Here is a 22,560-nt window from a genome sequence, read left to right on the forward strand (position 1 = left end):
AGATGACTTTAAGAGTATCTTGGAAGGTGAGCAGACAATCAGCCAATTGTGGAGCTCAAAACATAGTTCATAAGCAGCAGGAGGAAAGAAAAAGAGGAGGAAGTGGGTATATGAGCAACATTTATTTTTAACAAATGTGCTCAGGAATATGTGTCAGTATAGGGATATGTAAGCAGTCACAACTGATGTAGCTTTAAAACAAACCAACAAACAAATACACAAACAAGCAAACAAAGTCTCTGCTTATTTTGCGGTAAAGAAGCGTGCAATCTGTAACAATGCTGAGGAGAAAAAAAACCCCAAACCACAAACAAAAAATATGCCTTGGGCTGAATATCTCTAGACCTATGCACCCAAGACCTCCCTTCTTTCTAGGGTGCTGCAAAGTTGTAACATGTCTTTGCATGAAACTCTTCTTGAGGCCTGCAAGAACTGAGCTCCATTGCAATAATTCTTTCACCTTCGTTTTTATTGTTTTGAAGAAGAAAATTAACCTGAGAAAAGCACAGAGGAAGTGATCCTTTCTTACCAAGATTCAAGATGCTTGTGGACAGTAATATGAAAGAGAATCCATGGAGAAAAGCAGAAGCATCTTTAGAAGAGGAGTATCAGTCCTTTGAAGACTGTACACAATCCAAATGCCATGTGAATGTGAAATTGAATGTTTTTACAGCTCGAGTTGGGAAAGCCCCCCAACTTTCTCTTAAAGGCATAGCAAAGCAAGCCTTTATAATTGTCATTGTTGTACTAGAAATAAAAGTAGCAGCTTGTTACCTAGGTGATTAGTATTTCCACAATATACTGTAAAAACTGCACTGTGATCTTTGGCAGAGATGAGTTGTTACAGTGAATGCAGTAAGTTTAAAACTAAATGCTATAAACATATATGTTTGCAGTCTATATCCATCACCAATTATTCGAGGCTGCTGACTAGTGCCTGGATTTCCCATTTTAAGATTAAGCACGCATTAAACACAGGGCAAACTGTTCATCCTGCCCTGCTTTTATTAGCTGTAAAAGCTGTCGCTGGGGACGCTGCCGGTGGCAAAGCGTGATCCAGGATCGCCACCTGCTGTCGCCAGGGTCACTCTTCCAAAAATGCTGCTGCCGTGCCAGAACACACACAAAACTCATGTTTTCTTGTATCGCAGGAAGAATAGTTAAATATGATGAACAGCAGTCCATTCCGCCATAACAGGATTTCCCCATTTTCACAAAAAAAATAATTAAAAAAAAAAATCCTAACTATAAACTGAATTTCACATTGTTGGCTTTTTAATTTCAAGGCTCATCCTTGATTAAAACTTAATACAAACAAAGTAAAATTATTCTGCTGGCTACAACAACACAGCACAGGCCCCATTGCTCCCTAGTAACTCAGCCTTGACTCAGCCCTTGTCGTTCCAACACCTCCAAATCCCTCCCAAAAAAACCCTAAGTGCTTGCTTAACTTTGGACAAGTTCGATTTCCTGATCTAAGGTGCTGGAAAACGAGAAGCCAATCACATGTAAATATGCTGAAGTAAGCACATGGCTGAAGAACTCCTGTACATAAAAGCCATCATGCACAGGACTTTGATACACCACTAGGTAAATTTATAAATACATATTCAAATCCAAGCTTTCCCAATTAATAATCCTCTGTGCAACTTCTGTAGAAGAACTAAGCTTCGTTTGAAATGAACTATATATCATCAGTTGCTCTTTTCTACCCTCCTTTTTCCTGAGGCAGGACGTTACCAGTCTTCTACAAGATTTCCAGAGCCACCTTCCATATTCTGATGTTTAATTGTCTGAATTCTGTGTGTGCTTCTTTGGACCTATCTTGTAATCCTTCTTAGGTTCCTGTTTGCTTTTTCTACTGAAGGATCACTGGTTATTTGTATATATGTTGCCTGTATCAAAAACAGTGTGTCCAGCAGGAGTAGGGCAGCGATTGTTCCCCTGTACTTGGCTCTGGTAAAGGCGCAGCTTGAGTATTGTGTTCAGTTTTGGGCACCACAATGTAAGAAGACACTGAGGTCCTGGAGCATGTCCAGAGGAGAGCTACGAGGCTGGTGAGGAGTTTGGAGGGCATATGAGGAATGACTGAGGGAACTGGAGTTATTTAGTCTGAAGAAGAGAAGGCTCAGGGGAGATCTTAGTGGTCTCTAGAACTACCTGAAGGGAGGTTGTAGAGAGGCTGGTGCTGGTCTCTTCTCCCAGGTATCTAGAGATAGGATGAGATGAAATGGGTTGAAGTTGTGCTGGGAAGGTTTAGTTTGGATATTAGGAAAAATGTCTTTACTGAGTGGTGAGTCATTGGAATGGGCTGCCTAGGGAAGTGGTGGAGTTGCCAGCCCTGGAGGTGTTCAAGAATGGTTCAGATACGGTGCCTCAAAATAAGGTTTAGTGGCTGTGGTAGTTGGATCCAATGATCTTAAAGGTCTTCTCCAACCTTAATGATTCTATTATTCTATAATTCCATTTAAAGGCAACCCCCTTCATTCTCAAAACAAATAAAAAATATTTCTTTAAAATGAAGAGTAAACCTGAGCACATCAGCCTCAAGAAAACAAGTAGTGAAGAGAACAAACAATGGAAGACATCAGCTCCATCTACTACTGTAGCAGGTTATCATTACTTCAGTCGTGGTCGGATACAGTCAGCCAGGAGCCCAACCACTTCAGATTGAAATAAACAAAAACCATATACATCTCAGTCCCAGCATGAGCTTCTGGCAATTGATAAAAACTTGAAACTGACAAATAAGTTAACTGAACAGAACTGACCTTATGTTTTTGCTGTATAATGGGCTAAATGGGTCAAACTATCTTTTATTGCCCATAAATGCAGTTCTACATAAAAGTTGTCCTGATAGTATCAACTGACTAAATTGAAAAGTAATTCACTCCCTTAATTAAGTTGAAAATAATCCTTGCCACATTGCAGTCTTTCCAAATCCTGTATCAGATGTGTGGAGAAAAGACTGGGAGCTAGTTATGGGCCCATACTGTAAAACAGTCAAAGACCTGTACTCCTGATTTATGTGTGAAATTATGTGCTACACAGCATGACAGAACAATTAGCTGTGTTCCTAGACTTACATAGGTCATCCTTTACCCTATGCAGACACTCACAAAAACCAGACATATTTCATAAAAATATGATAGAAACTTCAAAGTATTCTTCCTTACATTCAAAAGAAATTTCACCCGCTGTGTAACAGTTTTGTGCATTTTATTATTAACATGCTGGCAGAAATGAATTACAATGTTAGAGCCTCAGAATAAAGCCCCTGGCCTGCTGTAGTCGCATTTGTTTTGATGGCTAAAGATGTGTTTATGCGTGGGTGGGCTGTTTCTTCTATGACTCACTGGCTTCAGCAGTTTTATATATTGAGTTCTGAAATTTGCTAGAGGAGGGGAGAGACAAAATAAAAATAATAGAAGCCAAAGGAGACATAACATGGCTTAAGCTGGAAAGTACCAAGCTGGACTCTACCTAGTTTTCTGCTCACGGGTCTCACTCATAATTACAGCTTTTTATTACTGGAATCAAGCACAGAATCACAGAATCAGACGGGTTGGAAAGGACCTCTGAGATCATCAAGTCCAACCATTAATTCACGACCACTGTGGTTACCAGACCACAGCACATTGGGCCTGTAGTCACTAAAGCTGGGTCAATGTGAAGCTTCTTCCTATTGTTTTTGTGATCACTTGCTCTACATATGAGTGAATTACATAGGTGGTATGAAAGTCTAGTCTAAAAAAGTGATCATACTTGCCCTAAGAAATTAGTAAGGACTTAGCCACAAATCTGCATCAAGGTCTGCTTATGCTGGGAGGCTTAATACAAAAATTCAAAGAAGCAATAGGCAGGGCCAGTAACTCTGAAGACCCTGACTTTTGTTCAGGAATCTCTTTCAAGTGAGAAAACAACCAGCTAATCTGATTACCATGCCACTACCCATAACATTTCCTTGATCCCATTTGATACGAAAAAGCATACTAATATACTGTTTCTGAAGATCTTAAAAAGAAGAAAAGTTGTTTGCTTCCCTCTGACTCTCTTGAGATGTACAGAATTTCAGTAAACAGTTAAAGCATTTCCAGACTCTTTTACCTAGACTCCGTACTCCATCTATCCTCTCAGTGAGAACATTACATCCAACGAAGGATGAATTTTCTTCTCATGAACCACAAAAATCAGGCATACCATTATGTTCACTTCCATCAGAACATTTAGCAGATAAAAATTGTGATATAAGTGCCTGAGGAAAAACTTCACACCACTCTAACACCCCATTTTTGAAAAGCATACAAATACCCACAGTCGTGGCTTGCTTTCAGAATCAAAACTGAAAGAGGGAAGCTACATGACCTGCATCTAAAATGCAGTTTCACACAAACAACTTAAACAATTGCTCACTGTGGTAAGAAGATATTTTATTTGAACTTGTCTTAAGAGATGCTATCAGCAGTTCAGTTTGCCATCAAATATTGAACTACTCCAGTAACAGATTTGACCGCAGAGCTTTAGCAGCTTGATAGCCGAGTTGCTTCTGGTTAAAAAATTTTGCAGGGGTCTTCTTTGAAGTAGGAATGTGAAAAAGCATGTCCTCCAGTGTACTGGAGGTTAACCGCCCTGAAGCTTGTAGTTTGGTATATATAGTTCCTAATTTGGCAGAAAGGTTGGGGTTTTCTTCCATCTTTTCCCTGACTGTAGCCAGCTAAGGAAGAAAAAATGACAGACTGTTACAGTTCAGCAAGTAAAGATCTCACTCATACTGAATACCATACTGAATGATCTCACATTCTGAATCTCTGATCTCTGAATCTCTGATCTCTGAATCTCTGATCTCACCATACTGAAAAGATCTCACACCATACTGAATACAAGAAATCACTCAAAAAAAATGTAGCAATAGAAGATCCATGGCTAACACAATGACTCATAAGAAGAGGATTTTACACAGCATGTATTATTCAACACCAGACCACAGTGGAAATGCACTGGATACCTATTTGAGTTTATTAGTTTTAAAACTTCCTTGAAGTTTTACAGTCCTATTTATAGTTCCAGTAAAGACTAACACAATTATTTTCTATTAGAACTCAAGAAATATAACTGTTTCCTGGAATCAACTTTACAGATTATCCTGACATTGTTATGGATCACACTAGATGTCCAGTGCAGTACAAAACAATGAAGTCAGACTACAGAACACTGAGAAGTTCTGTGTGCTATACATAGACTGTGAGTTCAAGTTTAAGCAAGTAGCTTAAAAATTGCTATTAATCAATAACCATTTGTGGAAGGAATGGGTTAGGAATAATGTTCCATCTTCTTAGGGACTGTTACAGATTTATCAGACAAAATCAAAATATAACATTGACACATTTAAATATATAAATTTTATAAACATAAAAATACTTATAAATATTTTAATATAAATATATTTAATATATAATAGATATTTAAGATACGTATAAATATATTTAATGTATTTATATATATATATAAATATATTTATAAAATTTAACATTGCAACACTTATTGCAATAAATTTACAAAATGAAATGCTGATTTAAAAAAATAATTATTTTCAACATAGCAGTTAATAGCCATGGTCCTTGTTTTGAAACTTATGCCTGCCTTCTACGTAGTACTTGTTATTTTATGTATCAGCTACTTATTTTTTTCAATATGCAGTAGTGAAAGTCTAAGTAGTTAATTATTAAAACAGTCTTAGAATACTTTGTTTCACAGACATTCAAAATTAATATACGAGTAAGTTTCAGGAAAAGCAGAAGTAATGCTACAAAGCTGACAGGGGTACTTCCCCTGAAGGAAGCCTTCTTGATGATTAACACTGTAAAAGCTGTTTTTTAATAGTAAAATAAACATTAATGTACTTTTAACTGTTTTGTACAGTGAAATACAGTAAAGTAGCAAAAAAGCTATTATTTCCCATAACATACTTCCCTGCATAGCAGCACAAGTCTTTGCAAACATTACCAGCCTACCAAGATTGCTGTTATTAGAACTTCTCATTTTTACATCAAATGAAAAGAGCACAGAAGGCAAGGGATTAAATTATTTATTGCCGTTAGGGAATATTTCATCTACATGCAGATGAAAATCAAGCTTCTAGGAACAAGATCCACAACAAAAAAAAGGAACAAGAGAGCAAAGTGCTTTGTCCAACAGTACAAAGCCAGAGAGCTGCTTTGGCATCTCAATGCATCAGAAGCCAAACAACTTCAGTAGGGTGAACCCAGACCCCTGAAGTTCTGTAGCTGAAATGCTGTCATCATGGCTCAGCCTAGCACTGTGGACCTCATTGTTTTTACTGTATACTTACCACCTGCTCAGAAAACTCAATTTTTTTCACAAAAGGAGGAGTATCTACTTCCACTGCTTCCTCTAGTGTTTTTATGACTTCTTCTAGCAAACCAGATCTCAGCTGGACAAGAACCTTAAAAATAAAATAAAACCACACCACACCAATAATACTTTTCCTCAGAAAGCAAATTTTTAAAACAGTGTTTGAGGAAGGCATTAAGCAAAGCAGGGCAAAATGCAATTCTAAACACTGCACTAATAATCCATTAATCATGAAGAAAGTAAAGGGAATGATCTATTTCTACAGACACCTGGGTTTATTTCACAGCTGGTACACAGAAAGGGTGAGCTTGGAGGCAGAGCTTCTCTGATGGAGCTTCATGGCCTGTTCTTGAGTAAAGTGTTTTTTTTTCTGTAGCTTAGAATGCTCACTTGCAGGGTACATGCAGTAGACCATGCAATTAAAGAAAAAAAATTGCTGTATGTACATATGTGGTTATGGTTGATAGTGATGAAGGAGGCCTGAAGTGGGTAGAGCACAGCTAAGTACTGCATTTACATGGAGCTCTGTTTTTTAAAATACCTTGTAGCAGCAAAGCGAAAAAGTCACAATGTCGTTACTAGAGATTATTCACTGGTCTATAATCCAACATAGGATTAGTCTACTTTCCATTCCCATCTGTGGTAGGAAGTGATTTTAAAAAATGAAGGGAGGGTGTGAACAATTCAAAATGTAACTCATGCAACTGACAGAAATTGTTGGCTCAAAGCCAAGGGCAGCATTAGTAATGATACGTGCCTGTGCTATTAAGAAGCTGACCTTCTCTTCTTTTGCAAATGATAGGGCTTTGTTTAGTACAGCCTACTTCTCTGCAAATTCTAATAAAAAACAAGCTCACTTACCTTAAGATTATTGTATAGTTTGCTCTCTGTTTGCATTATCTGGGAACAATAGAATTTGGCTAGAGCTACATCATTCTAGGAAGAAATTATAAAGAATAAAAAAAAAATGGTTAAACACATGACACACTTTCACAATAAAAGTTCAAGAAACACAACTGTCTCTCACAACTTTTTAATGAATCAAAACCAGCATTTAGAACCTCTACTCCAAGACCTAAAGCCCAGAGTGGTGGTCCAGCCCCTGAAAGGAACACCCCACACTGGAGTTCCCATGCCACCAGGCTCTTTGGTACACCAGACAGCACCCCCTGCAGGGAAAGGAAGCACATCATCAACACTGAGCATGACAGCACCTAAAGATACAGGACCCAGACACGTGCTTGGCACATGTTGAAGTATTTAAATGAAGTGTAGCATGTTACTGTGGGTATCCTGCTCAGCACTCTTAATCTTTTGGACATAAAGATTCACAGTACTGTATCTATGCCACAAGCTGATTTGTATGGGCAGTGAAGGTTACAGTGACACTTGGGAGACCAACCACTGTTACTTGGGATCAAGAAAATGTCTTACAGCAAGATGTAGTGACACAGACAATGCAGACTAAGGAACAGACAGGTGTATGGAGGAGCATTATTCTGCTTGCAAAACATGAATTTTAACTGATTTTTACATGAAGCAATAGCATTAAGGGTATTTCATGTTGTTTCAGAGACAGAGATTTTGTTTTTTAAGCTCAATGCCAACGAGAAGCCCTGTCATGCCAACAGGCACATGAATAAATTAGTTTCAATGATGTTATTGTTCAGTGTCTCTGTTCACTGAAACAGCATAAAAAGACCAGAGAATTAGAAACATTTTAATAATTCTCCTTCATTCATTCAAATCCATCATCAAATAACTAGTTCTTAAAGTGAATCTGACTTCACTTGAGATATGAGGCAGTGGATGTTCAGAATTTCTTTAAACTGTATACACAAATTAATAGCAGAGGAAACACTGGACTTCAGAATTTCCTTGAAGTTACACTCCTGCTCAATATTCACCCTGTACTGCTTCAGAGCCTCTTTATATCCATGCTTAAGAACATGAGGTATACAAAAACATCCTGTGAAGAAACATGTTGTGAACAAAAACAGGCTATCCCTCAGTAATGCAACACACATCATGAATTTTGAGTCTTCCTCACAAGACAAGCATTTTAAAGAAATGACTGTACAAATAATCAAATTATAATTTTAACTTCATTTAAAGGAAAACATTACAAAATAGCAGTAGTCACAGTTCGGGGTCCATGGTTACATCTAACCTGCTTGTGCAACTCATTTCTGAGAATATGGCATTGTCATTAGCACAAAACACCAGTGCATTAGACACAAGATGTATTTAGATATAGGAATTTCCACACCCACTTTATGTGGGAGCTGTCCACAATCCTACCTTTTTTTTTGGGGGGGGGGGGTCTAAGAATTCTAGCACTTGAAGTTATTATACAGATCACTCACACTTCCTCTCTCTTAGCTTTGTTTCACTGACTATCTTACAATTGAACTATAGAGACTGGGGGATAAATCAAAACAGAAAGTAAGGTACCTGCTTCAGAGCAGTTGCCACAGCAAAGAAGAACACTCGCAGTGGTAACGTGACACCTTTCAGCTGTGCTTCTTCAAGCAGTTTAACAGAGATTTTGCAAGACTCCAGGCTGCCCTGCATAGAAATTTCAAATTCAATTTGCATTCATTACTCTTGTGATATGACAGGACTATGTGCAATTGCAATCACATTCAAAAGGCATTCAAAATCAACATTATGTAAGATTCCCAAGGCAACCCATATCTGAAACCAAACAAGCAGATTCTGTGCAGCATTTCTTGAGAAACACATTGAAGTATGATATTCAAAGCCAAATAATTTCCATTATTTTAACAACTATTCCTTGCCTGAACTGTTCTGGCTTCCAGAAATGAAACAACCGCAGCAGAAGCTAAAACCAACAGACACTTTCCACTTGCTGGTCACTCCCAAATCAGGAAGAAAACATTTTAACTAGATAAGAAATCATGACTGAGAACATATTGAAATTTGAAAATAAAAAAAAGAGAAGACATAGAGTATGCATTATAAAGCCTTTTTTTTTCATGATAATTGAAAATACTTACGAGTTTGTAGCATATTGCAAGTGCAAGTAAGTAAGTTTCTTTGTTGAAAGGTATACCTCGATTTTTCATTTCTACCAGAACTTCCAAAGCACCTATCAAAGATACACTGGTGTTACTTCGCAAAAGGAAAAAAAAGTGGGATGAGCTCAGTAAGTATTTCAAAGTAAGAATGTAAACCGGAGCCTATTATTTAAAAAAAATCACAACATTTTGAAAAGTTTAGTTTAGGGTCAGCTTAGGGTCAGGATGAAAACACTTCCTCTAGCAAGGTTTTCAATCTACGTTAGCATCTGGCTTTACTGTTCTATTATTTTCACACATATCTAAAACTAAATTCTAGATACTTGACAAAACAACTCTCATTCTTCCTGACTACCAAGAAATCAAGCCTTCTAAGCACACAACCAAAGCTACCACTATTGCAGGTTCCTCAATAATGCACATGCTCCATGGCACCGCAGCATTGCATTCAGATCTCATTATTTTTACAGAGGCTCAGTCTTAACTTCCAGAACAATCACTGGACTTTGATATGCCCAACATCAATAGGCCAAGTGCTATGTGTTTAACAAATTCCAAATAAAGAGGTCTGCTTGAAAAGCTTACTCCAAACTCAATTTAAGAATTCCTCATGGGAAGTCTTTACAGTCAGGCCACACGACTCCTCTTTATTCTCACAAAAGGCCAGAGTGATTTGAAGCATCTGACATAAAGACTGCAGTGGCCACTCTGTGTGGGCAAACCATGAAGACAAACTAAGAGAATACTATGGTCTGATTTTGTTACCAAAGGAAAAAACATACTCTTTCTTGCTTTTATACAAATGCAAAACTGCCAAAAATTATTGAAGAATTTATGGTTTCAAAAACCATGTAAACCACTCTTAGAGAAACTAAGAGCTTTGGGCAATTCCAAACCAAAGACTTCAGAACAGAGGGTTTACAAAACAAGCCCATCTGGATAATTACTGTTCTATGCAACTGACATGATAAGAAAACTTCTGGCCATATGAATCATATACACACTTCCATTTTATTACACACTAGAGGACAGTTCATTCTTACCTACACCGATATATACGATGTCTGACCTTCTAAAACATAACCCAATCAGCAATATTAATTTTAAAAACATGTATTCATACAGACACAGTAAGAAACATCCTCCTCAAAATGCATCTGCCTACAGCAAAACAGTACTTACTTTCAAAATGACTCTTTTTAAACAACATAGTCATCAAAATATGGAATGACGTACTCTCTGAGAAAAAACCACGCAAATTCTGGAGAAGAAACGTACAAACAGAGCAAGTATAAAGAAAGTTAAGACTGTAATCATTCTTACTGTGCCTAACACTTAGCAGGTGTTCCTACTAGATTAATCCCCATCTTCACAAGTTCAACATTTAACTCTCTGGGTTCCCTGACTCTGTCAAGTAACCTCCAAAAAAAAAAAAAATAACCCAGTATAGTCAAAAGCTTGTTAAAATGAAACAGAAATTTCCTAGAGATTCTCACTAGTACTTTTTTTATCTGGCAAACTGTGACCTTTAAGTTAATACAAGCAGAAGTCATGGACTAATGGCAGCTCCAAAATCTCAGCAGAAAGACAGCTGATCAACCCTCGGCAAAAGTATCACCAGCAGAAATCGAAAGAACTTTTTGTTAGTCACAGTATCAAATGATGAACAGATCAGCACAAGAGCTTGAGAGATAACAAGCAGAGGAGCAGAAGAAAGAGCAAGAAGATTTCTCATTTCACTTCAATCACATTGGGTACTGGGAACAGCCAAATAAAATGCAAGAGGTGTGAAGTCTAAACTTCTGCAGCAAAACCTGAAGAAGTGGTACTGCACCTTACTATTCATTAGTTACTTGTCTTAATCACATAGATATCAATTAAAAAAAAACCCCAGCCAACCAAACAACAAAAACAATAACAAAAAATATGCATACCCTAACACATGACTAATTTAAGAACAGTATCCCAAGAACGAGTGCTCCCATTTCTAGCTAGGCATATCTCATGCCATAATGAATTAACATTATAGAGATGACTTTCCACAGGCTGCCAGAGGTTTTTGAAGACACAATATTATTGCACAGAACATTTTAAAAATTATTATACACTGAACATGATTAATATCCTGTCATAATAGCATAAATAGCATTTTACAGATGTTTGAAAACAAGTCCTTAAATTTCTTCAGCACTAAAATGGCCAAATTTCTGATCTGATGAATATCATATCACCTCTATAGTGTTCAGAGAGACTTTGAAGTACAGAGTAGCATGATGAATTTGTCCGTGCAAATAACCCACAGAATTATGAAGGACTACTACCTAAAACTCAGAAGTGTTCGTTTCCAAGAATGATCAAATGCAACAAAGGATGCAGGAACACAAAAATGTGTTTATTTGAAGAGTTATTTTTTAATAAATACTTTAGTCAAGTGACGCAATTATACAGAAGTACGATAATAAAGCCGTCAGACTAGCATGTTACTTTAATTACTCTTTTGCTATTTTATAATAAAAAACATGCAATCTGCACTCTTATGTTACTGTCATAGACAACCTTGCTCTTCCAATTATATTGGATTAATAATAATATTTTCAGTATGCACAGGGCAATTACCTGATCTTTGATAAGTTCTACTGCAGGGCTTTCAAGGTCTAGCTCATAACACATTCTCATAAAGAGTGGCCCAAATCTAAAATTATCTGCGTTTGTGATTCCATTCTGTTCATGGTACCTATTAGAAAGATAAATAAAGTTAATTACACAGAGCATGGAATTTGTAAAGGGAAAGCAGCTTTAACCAGACAGCAAGATCTGTATGTGCAATGACAGAGGCACACATGTATGTAACTATTTGCACCAGCCAAAGGCATTTAGATAGAGGGAGAATTTTGTGGAAAAAAAAAAAAAAAAGAAATTGTTTTGATCAAGCTAATAAATTAACTAGTAATATGTAATTTTTTAAAATTTCCAGTAAACTGCCTTGGATTAGTTATTGGAATAGGTCTCTGCCCTGACAATTTGCAGCTACTTTACCTTCTATTTACAGAGAAATAGCAGAGGAAGTTGCAGCAATCTATTTTAGCAGCAGTACCTGCTCAAATACCTCAACTTTTTCTCTCCTATATTAAAAAAAACAAAAAAACAACAAACATTAAACCACGAAGTATTTCCCTTTTTTCTCTACAGCTGTACACTGTAATTGCTGGGAAGGCTTTAATTCACATGACCTCCTGACTTGCCACTGCTGGGTCCAGAACAGTTTATAATCAAGCATGTCTTGGCTGGAAAATGCCACTGAACACACTGCTACCTCTCATCTGAGCAATGACATTCCTATGTGGCTCCCCATTCATTCTGCATACAGTAGGGCACCACTTTGCTGGAAGATACAAAGCAATTTAGAATTGCAGCCTTAGTTTAAGGGATTAACTATGTGCATAGCCACTAAATTAGGGCAAGCTTTCAACAGCAAACGTCACCTGAGATCATCTAATAAAAGCAGAAAAAAAAATAAGAGAGAAAAGAGTGTTACCTGGATTATTAAAAATACCTGTAAATAACTTTTCTGGCTAGTTCCACATCAGATGAAGTCTGACATAAATGCAGTAACTTCGTTAATTCACTTTTGAGAATAATTCCATTTGTCTTTAATTTTTCTTTAATACTGTTAAAATATGGATCTGAAAATAAAACACAGCAGGAGTCTATAGACAATTCCTTTACCTTGGAGTTTCAATGAAGCAGAAAGCTTGTTTGGTTTTTTTTCAACAAGAAAAATGCATAAAGCTTCTCACACTCAAGGATGCATAATTGTCCCCATGAAGCCATGCCAAACTTGGAAAACCAAGAAAGTGCTTATTTTGAACATAATTGCATTGTGCAAATTATGGAATATATGTAATACAAAACTTTCAAAGAGTAAGGATTCACTCAGCATTCAAATGGGCTTGAATTTCCCCTCAAAGAAGATTGAAATTCCTTCACAATTTATGCAAATACTAAGTGTTTTACATATAATTGATGTCTTTCTATACATAGCCATATGCTTAAGAATTGATTCCCTCCCCCCCAAAAAGAAGTCTCTTTATCCAGCACATTTTGCTCTGACAAATCAAGTAACAAGACAAGTCCTTCAGCTGTTAATCTCAAGGATCTGATTCAGACATACAAAAGTGCCACCTGGCAGCACCATTCCTCAACTGGTGCTGCCTTCCCCCTGCCCCTCCCTGTCTTGGGTATAGAAGTGAACATTTTTAGCAGTTGCTGGGTCACTACAGCTTCCAAGTTACTAACTACATGACAGGTAACCATCTGAGCACCCCAGAGAACAACATGCTCAGCTACTGGATGCACATCTATTGCTACATGCAAATACAAGTTCTTCCTCAAGACTGAGATGCAGAAATTAATTCTGTGAAGACAGAAGACAGAGAATGAGAGAGAGAGAGAGAGAGAGAGAGAGAGAGAGAGAGAAGGAGTTCATGTGTGTCTGTGTCTCTGTGTGCCTATGTGTAGCCAAATAATTGACTTTTACAAATCATGTTAAGCCAGAGACTAATTCTGTGAAGACAGGAGAGGGGGAGAGAGAGAGAAAGAGAGAGAAGAGGAGAGAGAGAGAGAGAGTGTATGTGTGTGTGTGTGTGTGTGTGTGTGTGTACATTTGATGTATCTCAAGTACAGCATGAATAATCATCAACTATATGAGTACATCATCACAGCAAAATATAGTAACATTATAATTTGCCACTGCCAAATTTAAATTCTACTTGTACTTAATATAGAAAAACTGTTATGATGAATTTACCTCCTCCTCTGTCCCAGAATACTCATCTATCTTAAACTAAATTTGGTTATTTTTCTCTCCCTTGACACACAAAAAATTAAAATTAACTATGCCCTTTGGAACAAATGCTAATTTGTATCACTAGAATACCTGCACCAGTTCAATTAAACTCATACTGGAAATGGAGTTTTGCCTAATCTCTTTTAAAAATTGAGAGCAGATTTACCTTTATATTTATATTCCTTAGAGAAATGAATTTGCATATACTTTAAGCAGCATGCAAAATACCCACCAGAAAAAAAATCCATCGATCTTGCTCCTTCATTAGTCTGGAAAACCTGTATTTGTTTTCCATATTCTGAGTATGTATAACTCATCTTGAACTAGGTTTACAACTGAGATCTTATATTATGTAAATGAGAAAAAAAGTCTGGAAGAACAAGCTAATTAAATTTACAGAGCTGATTAAAAAAGAAATACGAGCATAGACTGTCTCCTGTTAATTAGCTGTTAGACTTTGTATTTAACTTTCTCTGACGATGACATATCTGAAACAAGATTTGTAGACTGACACAATATTTTCTATTAGACTGACAAAGCTGGAAAAGCAGGGGAAGAGACATTTCAGGTCTTATGGAAACATCTCGCGTAACTGAAAGCTTCTCCATGTTTTCCAGCACAGCATAATTAATCCTCTTTCATTCTGCAAAGCCTCAGATCTTCCAATAATTTTAGCTAGAAAAAAAAAATTGCAGGAGGATGACACAAATTGTTGCTTTAAATATCATATTATAATTACTTTAACTGTCTTGTTGCCTAGGTCTCATGCTAAAATTGAGAAGGGTGACTATTAAATAAACTGTACCTTTATCACCATGAACTTCATTTCTAATAGCCACTTTCACCTGCTGAAATTCTTGTAACTTTATATCATCATCTGTTAGAAGATACCGCTTCCCTATCATAAGAAAAAGAAGAGGAAGGTTGAGTTTTACATCAAAGTGTTTTAATACTGCTGAACTTCGCATTAGTTAATTACTGCATGTAAATTATTACCATAATTAACATAATTATTGTGTCATGCCAGATCACCAGCACCATGAAATGAAAAAAGGACTGCAAAAACTGAAGTTGTTCACACCAAAGACAGAAAAACCTGAGTACTACGTAACAGCTTTCCAGAGTTAGCATGTGCAAGGATGAAGAAGTCTGTATTTACTGGCTGTGCAAAAGAAGAACTAGAGCCACTATTTGTCTCCACCTAGCTAAAGTACAAGGGTATTCTGGGCAAGAGTAAGATCTTGCTCCCTTTTCATGGTTCTACAATGACTTGGCTCATCATCTTTGTTTACCGCCGATCACTACTGGCACAGCTTCCTTTCCTCACACATGCTGTCCTTGCTATTGCAGAATGCTCGGTTCTGGAAGCTCCAAACACAGTAAGAAGACAGAAGGAAAAAAACAAAACTTGTTATTTGGATTGTAGTAACACTCAGGACACCTAGTGAAGTTCTGCTGCAGTACAGGCATCAGAGATAAGACCGTAATTAAATACAGAATAACAAAATTAACTTTGGGTGTTGATCTCAACTGTACTGTGCTAGAAGCTTCTTTAATGTCATGCAAATACTGTATGTGTAGTTTTTGCTGTCACAATACCAGATCTCCAGTAGATGTTTATTTGCAACAGATGGCTTTGTAACAATGAGTCACTGTAATAGTTTACGTTGTAACAATCTCATCTTTTTAATGATTCCAATAAGGAAGGGACAAGAGCAAGTATGGAGCTGAATTTGGTTATTCTCCTGCATTTCCCTAGCAAAATGTAACAGGCTATGCAAATAAAACCACTTGTTTTCTATGCAAGCAAAAGCAAGCTACTAATACTTTCTAAAATCTGAAGCGAAAAAATACATTGAATGGTACCTTTAGCCATTAAATTTAAGAGAAACAGTTCCAATTGGGAAACAAATTTTGTCCAGCATTAAATTGACCTGGATTATCCTGATACTTCCCACAAACCTTCTCAGCTGGTCTAACAGTGAAAGACCTGTCCTGGCCCTCAGCAGAGCTGACACAAGAATCATGCTGATGTCTGTCTGGGGTGTGACAGTCCCACCACACTGCAGGGACACTCAGAGGTCACAGGCGGTATCAGCAGAGAGCTTGGGGCAGCAGAATTTTGCCCTTCTTTAATTAAATTTGCTGAATTCTACCACCTCCTGAAACTAATACCTTAGAGTGTTACGGAAACAAAGGAGTGAAGAACCAAACTGAAGGCCACTGAGGAGAAGGGAGCAAGGTCAGTGCTCCAGAAGGCTGGTGCACACAGAAGGTGCAGGCCATCCCACTGAACTTCACCGACCAACCTGCTTTACCTCAGACGTGCCACAACCCTCTAAAACGAAGGGCACAAAAGAGCTGTGGACAGACCACCATGCAGAGGGGAATTTTCATGTCTCTGAGGGGTCTAAGTGACTGACCCCTCTACCTGTGCTGATGCAGGAGGCTGGGAGCCCAGAAAGAGCCTACGGCTGGGAAGCCCACTGCCACAGACCTCCTTTCCACGGGCCTCCCTTCCGTCCTCCGGGAAAGGGAGGACCTTAGGAAGGCCACTGAAACCCGGGTGCGGTGGTGGTGACAGAGTAGCTGGTGCAGCCCTGGGTCTGGATAACGTTGTCGTCGTCCTCTTCCCAGAATACATACACATTTATGAAGCTGCTATGTTTGGCTTTGTGTCTTTGGCGGCTCGTATCAAGCCAAGGGCAAGCACGGGATAAACTCAGTAACGCTGCTGCCGACCCTTGCCGCGGGATAACTCTGCCGCACTAGCTCGGGCAGCCCACCGCAGCACGAATGGCCCCGCACTGAGAGACCCCCTCGGAGCTCCCCACCGCAAGACCTGCGCCGGGTGTGGCATTCCCGAAGGAACTACAACTCCCGACAGGCACACGGCTGGCGACGGCCGCCGGGCCTGCAGAAAGTTGTAGTGCTCCTCTCGGCCCCTCTTGCCGGCGGGCAGCCCGGGACCCCCGTTCGGGCACCCCGCCGCCTGACCCCGCCGGGCAGCCCGCGGTACCTCCAGGAGCGCAGCCCCAGCAGCCCGAGACCGGGGAACGAACCGCCGAGCGCCGCAACGCCTCCCGCACCACCCGCTGGGAGCCGCCAGCGAGCACCGCCGCCATCTTCCGCCCGGGCCTGCCGGGCGGCGGCCAGGGGCTGCGCTGGGCTGGGCTGGGCTGGGCTGGGCGGGACGCTCGTAAGCCTGCCCCGCCGCGCTGCTGGTCCCCTCCTCCCTGGGCGCCATGGCCTCCCCCGTGCTCTGGCGAGGCGTGCTCTGGAGCGGGAGGGCTCTCGGCGCTGCGGCAGGTCGGTGGTCTGGTGGCAGGCAGCAGCACACGGCGCTGCGGCGGCGGAGGGGGGGAAGCTCTGAGACACGCCGCGGGCCGGGGCGGGCTGGGCTGGGCCGGGGCGGACAGGACAGGCCCTCCGGTCACGGTGTTTGCCGCTGGCTGCTGCCGTGGGAAGCGTGAGCAGGGACAGGGTGGTGTGTGGGGACATAACATACGTGTGTCTGTATTTATATATGTAACTGGAGACCTCTCCGGCAGCGGCAAATCATGAATATGTGAGGAGATAAAGTAATTTTAATCTGTTTTTCATAGATATTCTACTGTGCCTGTTTCATAGCTCGGTGTTTTAAGGACTGCCGTTTTATGTGCCACGGGAAACTTCACATAATTGTATGGAGGCCGCCGAACCCGCGGCAGTGGTGGTTCAGCCAAACCTGGTTAACTCAAGTGACGAGCACTGCCATGACTGATGATTTTGAAAAGCCACCATTCCAAAAATCGTGACCTCTGGGGAGAACTGAATTCAGTCATGTTTACCTAAGGCGTGCTGGCGATGTTTATTGTGCTTTTTCAGCTTCCCCGAGCAGAAGTTTCTCGGTGCTGTTTCCTGGTAGCCCGGTGGCCGTGTCTCAGAATGCCCTTTCCTCTGACACCGACCTCCAGGTGGCCAGGGCAGCTGATGGTACTACACAAATTAGGTCTTCAAACACTCAGAAAATAGATCTTTCAACACTCATGCTTGCTAGTGAAATCTGTGGCTGCCAAGGAGCATACAGAAGTTTATCATAAAATACTGTCGGAAGTCAAATCCCAGATATTTTGTGTGCTGCTTTTACCAACATAATGAAAAATAGCTTTAAAAGAAACCCCTCCAAACAAAGCAAAATACCCCTTTTTCTTATTTTCTATCTGTTAGGTAAAGCTGGGTACACTTTATCATATTCTGACTGGAAGTCTGTGTATTAGGCCTTTGACCAAAAAATTGCAAAGATGTTTCAAGCTGGACATGTCCATATAATTGTATGTCAGAAAGATGATAAGGAGAAAAATGGTTTCATACCCAAGAATGTAAAACTTCTGGCAGTAGCAGATAGATTTTCAGATAAGGGCTTTAAAGTAGTCACTAAGAATTGTGTGTAGCATGCAAATGTCTATTTCAAATATATTTCATTATTCTTAACATTAATTTCTGCAGCCTTCTGTATGTATTTCTATATTTTTCTTCAAAATGTTTTGTCCAGATGTTCCTAGTGCAACTTCAAGGCCATCATTTGTGATTGATTCACGAGCATGGTTTGTTCTTCCAACTGAAGCATTTTCCATTTTGTTTCAAAAGACAGATCAGTGTCTTGAGCCTGTTTCAAAGCTGGTACAAAGAGTATTTGTAAAAAACTTTCAGAAACATTTGTTTGAACTCTGCAGTTCAGTGGAGATGCTAAAAAAGCAGCTGATCAAAAAGTGAGGTATTTCCAGATGAGCGTCTACCTTTCATCTCCACTGAGTGGAGATGAAATTGGAAAAAATAGCCATCCAGCAACAACAAAAAAAAAAATTTTTTTTTTTGAATAATCATATTTTTTGCTTACATTTTTATGCCTACATTTAGCTAATTACTATCATTTGATGAAAAAGGTCTGTGTGCACAAAGAACTTTTTCTACCCTTACAAATTCATAGTTTTCTTAATACAAAGTTTTCAGATTTGGGAAGATTTGTTTCAGGCTGAAAAAAGACATCAAGAGAAAGCTTTTCTGTTTTAAAAATAATGAGGTAGTGGCTTGTCCACATATAAGGAATCTGAACTGTTATGGTAGCTGCAGCTGTGTTATAAAGACAGTTTGGTGTATCGAGCTCAGTGACTGTGACAGAAAAGGTGATATCTAATAAGATGTTTGTTTAGAGATGTCTAAGCAGCCTGACTTACTTAGTGATTTCTTTTTTTAGGTAGAAGATCTCTTCTTTCTGCAGCCTATACAGACAGCTCAAAATGGGAACAGAGACAAAAAGAGGAGCACAGCCTGGGTGAGAAAAGTTTGCTTCTTTTTCTGCACTTTGATGGAAGAGTTGCAACGTGAACTCATTTTAGACTGGTTCATCATCTGTAAAGACTTCAATATAAAAAAAATGTGAAGCAAAATACTTCTGATGTTCCGTGACAAAATCTGCTCAATATGATAAAAATCCGTCAAATATTCAAAGCTATAATGCAAAAACATGTTAGAATTTGTCCACTTGATTTCAGAAAGCTGATTTCCTTTACAAAATTCATAGATTTTATGAAAGTTAGTTGTCTGCCTGACAGTTAAGACTCTTGCAGGTGTCCTCTTCATTGACGTTGTGTTAATTGTAATGCAGTGCAAAAGAAGACCTATTCTATTTGCAGGCATTCATATTTAAAAAAAAAATTCAAAATGTTTTCTCAGACTTTTAAAGGAAGGAAAGATACATGGAATTTTACATTTTTATTGGGAAAAAAAATGAAACAAAACATTTATTTGCAAGAAGTTGTACATTAAACTAGATCTGCCTTACAGTACCGAGATCTCTCATGCAAAGCATTGTTTCATTCTAAAGATACATATGCATTATTTCAAACCATAAGTGACTCCTTAATGCATAATCTTCCGTTTTTCATTCTTGGCCCCTGAACTGTGTTTGCTTGTAAAACAGATAATGAGGCGGAGGGAAGAATCTGCAAGGTGAAATTCAAGAGTTTCTGTCAGGCAGGAAGGCAGACAAAATTATCAGAGTAATGGGGTTTTTTGCACTAATTTGTTTCTGTTACTTGTCATAAACAACTAGGCTGGTGTTTTACTGTGTTTACACAGGCTGGTGTTTACACGTGTTTTACTGTGTACGGGCTGAAAACAGCTAGTGGGTGCTCATGACTGCTGCTTGGATCCTACAGAGACTGTTAATACTTAAGAGCTATTTACTCTCAGTTGGACTCCTCATGCAGTGCTTTTCTGGGGCTTATGTCACAGATGGGTGTCCTGCAATGCATTTGAACCTGTTGAAAAAGGGTTCTTACTTTCACAAACATAGCCAGTAGAAATCTACTTTAAAAGAAAACATTGTGCTGGTGCAGTCCACGTTTGGCTTTGCATGCCTAGGAAGACTTTAAGTGACTGGTAAGCACAGTTCTTTCTGCTGCTCTGCCAATGGTCCTGACCCGAAACAAGTGTCTGTTCAGCGCTTTTCAAGTAACTGCTTTACACTTCACAGAAAGGAAGAAGAAAGTTAACAAGGTTGCAGCAGTATTAGCGTTTTCAAAGAGGAGGCAGTCCTGCAGAAGTCTGCTCTGTAGCTGTCAGTTGAATGTTTGCACGAATAATCTTCAGTGTAGTAATTGGTGATTTAAGCTAGGGTGAATTCCTGGTGTTGAAGAGATGCTTTTTTATTTGTGAATTTCAGACACTGTTTCAGAAACATTATCCTGCAAAACTATGTTCTGAGAATAGATTTAAAGGAAAAAGAAGTACTTTTGATTTAAAGTCAGTTCCATTTCTCTTCTTTAGTGGTATGGCTTTACTCTATAGTCTCAGCTTAACATTCTAAGCATGAATAAGCTTAGCAAACTTCAGTACTAAAAAAAAGTGTAGGAAAGAACAAGAATGTGTGTGCAGAAGCACATTGGTTCAAAGGTAGGACTAGAAAGTATATTAATCTGGAATTGATAAAATGGTTGCTGGTAGGACTCTAACTGTCTAGTAGTAAGTTGGATTCCTCTTACTAAAAAAGTAGATACCAAGGAAATGGGAGGTATGACTGGATTTACATTCTCCAATGTTTCAGTTTGTTCATGAATGAAAAGGTTAAAATTAAGTGTCAGGAAGCATCTTGATTAAAAGAATGGCAGTTGCCAGAGTCCTAGAGGGTGGCAAAATCCAGGTAGGACAGGAAAGGTAATTTTTTATTAGAAAACCCCAGAATTAGAAAAATACCCAGAATGGCTCATCCATATCACCAGGTGGCAGTGTTGCTTGTGCAGATTTGAGTTTGAAAATCCTCAGTACTAAGTTGAGGTTCTTCCCAGGCGGACTAAGAAATACTGAGAAATGTGAAACATACAAATTTGTAAGGCAAAGTACTTGCCTCAGCCTTTCTCTATATTTTAATTAGTTTTTTAAACTAAATCAGAGTTCCCAGCCTAAGAAGGATGTGGAGCTGTTGGAGCAAGTCCAGAGGTGGGCCATGTAAATGGTCAGAGGGCTGAAGCACCTCTCCTGTGAAAACGGGTTGAGAGAGTTGGGGTTGTTCAGCCCAGAGAAGAGGAGGCTTCAGGGAGACCTTATAACAGCCTCCCAGTACCTGAAGGGGGCCTACAGAAAATCTGGGGAGGAACTTTTTACAGGGGTGTGTAGGTATAATGTTTTCAAACTGAAAAAGGGTAGGGCATTAGGAAGAAATTCCTTGCTGTAAGGGTTGACCAGAGAAGAATGCCCCTTCCCTGAAGTGTTCAAGGACAGTTTGGATGGGGCTTTGAGCAACCTGGTTTAATAGGGATGTTCCTCCCCGTGGCAGGGGTGTTAGAACTTTAGATCTTTAAGGCTCCTTCCAACCCAAACTGTTGGAACACAGTCTAAACTAAGAGTCAAGTATTTATTCAAAAGCAAGACTATAATTTTACTGCAACAGAAATCCATGCACATATGTTGTGAATTGAGAGAGTATCTGTAAGGTCAGACTAGCACTGAATGCTCTTTGTACTATTAGAACTGCATACCTTTCAGTATTCTCTGGTGCTGCAGGTGTGCTTTGAAGATGATGAATAGTGGCACTGCTTGTTTTATGGGCAGAATATACATGGATTGCATCCCTTAGAGACACAGCATGCTGCTGATGCAGTGCTGCTTCCTGCCCCTGGAAACTTTCCTGGAGTAGGAGGCTTCACCAGTTTTGATCTGGTGTTGCCAGTTGTCCTTGCCTCACATTTCATGGACAAATGTGGAGGTCAGAGGTCCCTTTTTGGAAAATGAATTGTAAAACATGTTAGTCCATCAGCTCTT

At 39.2% G+C, this 22,560-nt stretch overlaps 2 protein-coding genes across 4 annotated transcripts in view; one reads left to right on the forward strand and one right to left on the reverse strand.

Annotated features, from left to right (window-relative positions):
- Window positions 1-4,413: 4,413 nt before the first annotated feature.
- PTCD2 (pentatricopeptide repeat domain 2) lies at window positions 4,414-17,506 on the reverse strand. Of its 3 annotated transcripts, XM_071731409.1 has the most exons (11): window positions 17,279-17,506; window positions 16,211-16,322; window positions 15,065-15,157; window positions 12,967-13,096; window positions 12,030-12,147; window positions 10,596-10,674; window positions 9,393-9,484; window positions 8,827-8,940; window positions 7,234-7,308; window positions 6,350-6,463; window positions 4,414-4,714 (listed from the first exon to the last, which is right to left on the reverse strand). In XM_071731409.1, exons 1-11 carry the CDS (start codon window positions 17,504-17,506, stop codon window positions 4,490-4,492), a joined length of 1,380 nt encoding a protein of 459 aa, XP_071587510.1. In that variant the 3' UTR covers window positions 4,414-4,489. The 3 variants fall into 3 exon arrangements, with proteins under 3 accessions (XP_071587510.1, XP_071587511.1, XP_071587509.1); XM_071731410.1 differs by lacking the exons at window positions 16,211-16,322; window positions 17,279-17,506 and adding an exon at window positions 17,008-17,271; XM_071731408.1 differs by lacking the exons at window positions 15,065-15,157; window positions 16,211-16,322 and having other exon boundaries at window positions 17,279-17,397.
- MRPS27 (mitochondrial ribosomal protein S27) overlaps window positions 17,431-22,560 on the forward strand; it is a 45,806-nt gene continuing 40,676 nt past the window's right edge. Inside the window, exons 1-2 of the mRNA XM_071731411.1 lie at window positions 17,431-17,568; window positions 19,496-19,573. Of these exons, the coding sequence (XP_071587512.1) occupies window positions 17,505-17,568; window positions 19,496-19,573 (142 nt within the window). The 5' untranslated portion in view covers window positions 17,431-17,504. The remainder of the gene's footprint in view (window positions 17,569-19,495; window positions 19,574-22,560) is intronic.

Source organism: Heliangelus exortis, chromosome Z (assembly GCF_036169615.1).
Source record: "Heliangelus exortis chromosome Z, bHelExo1.hap1, whole genome shotgun sequence".
NCBI lineage: Eukaryota > Metazoa > Chordata > Aves > Apodiformes > Trochilidae > Heliangelus > Heliangelus exortis.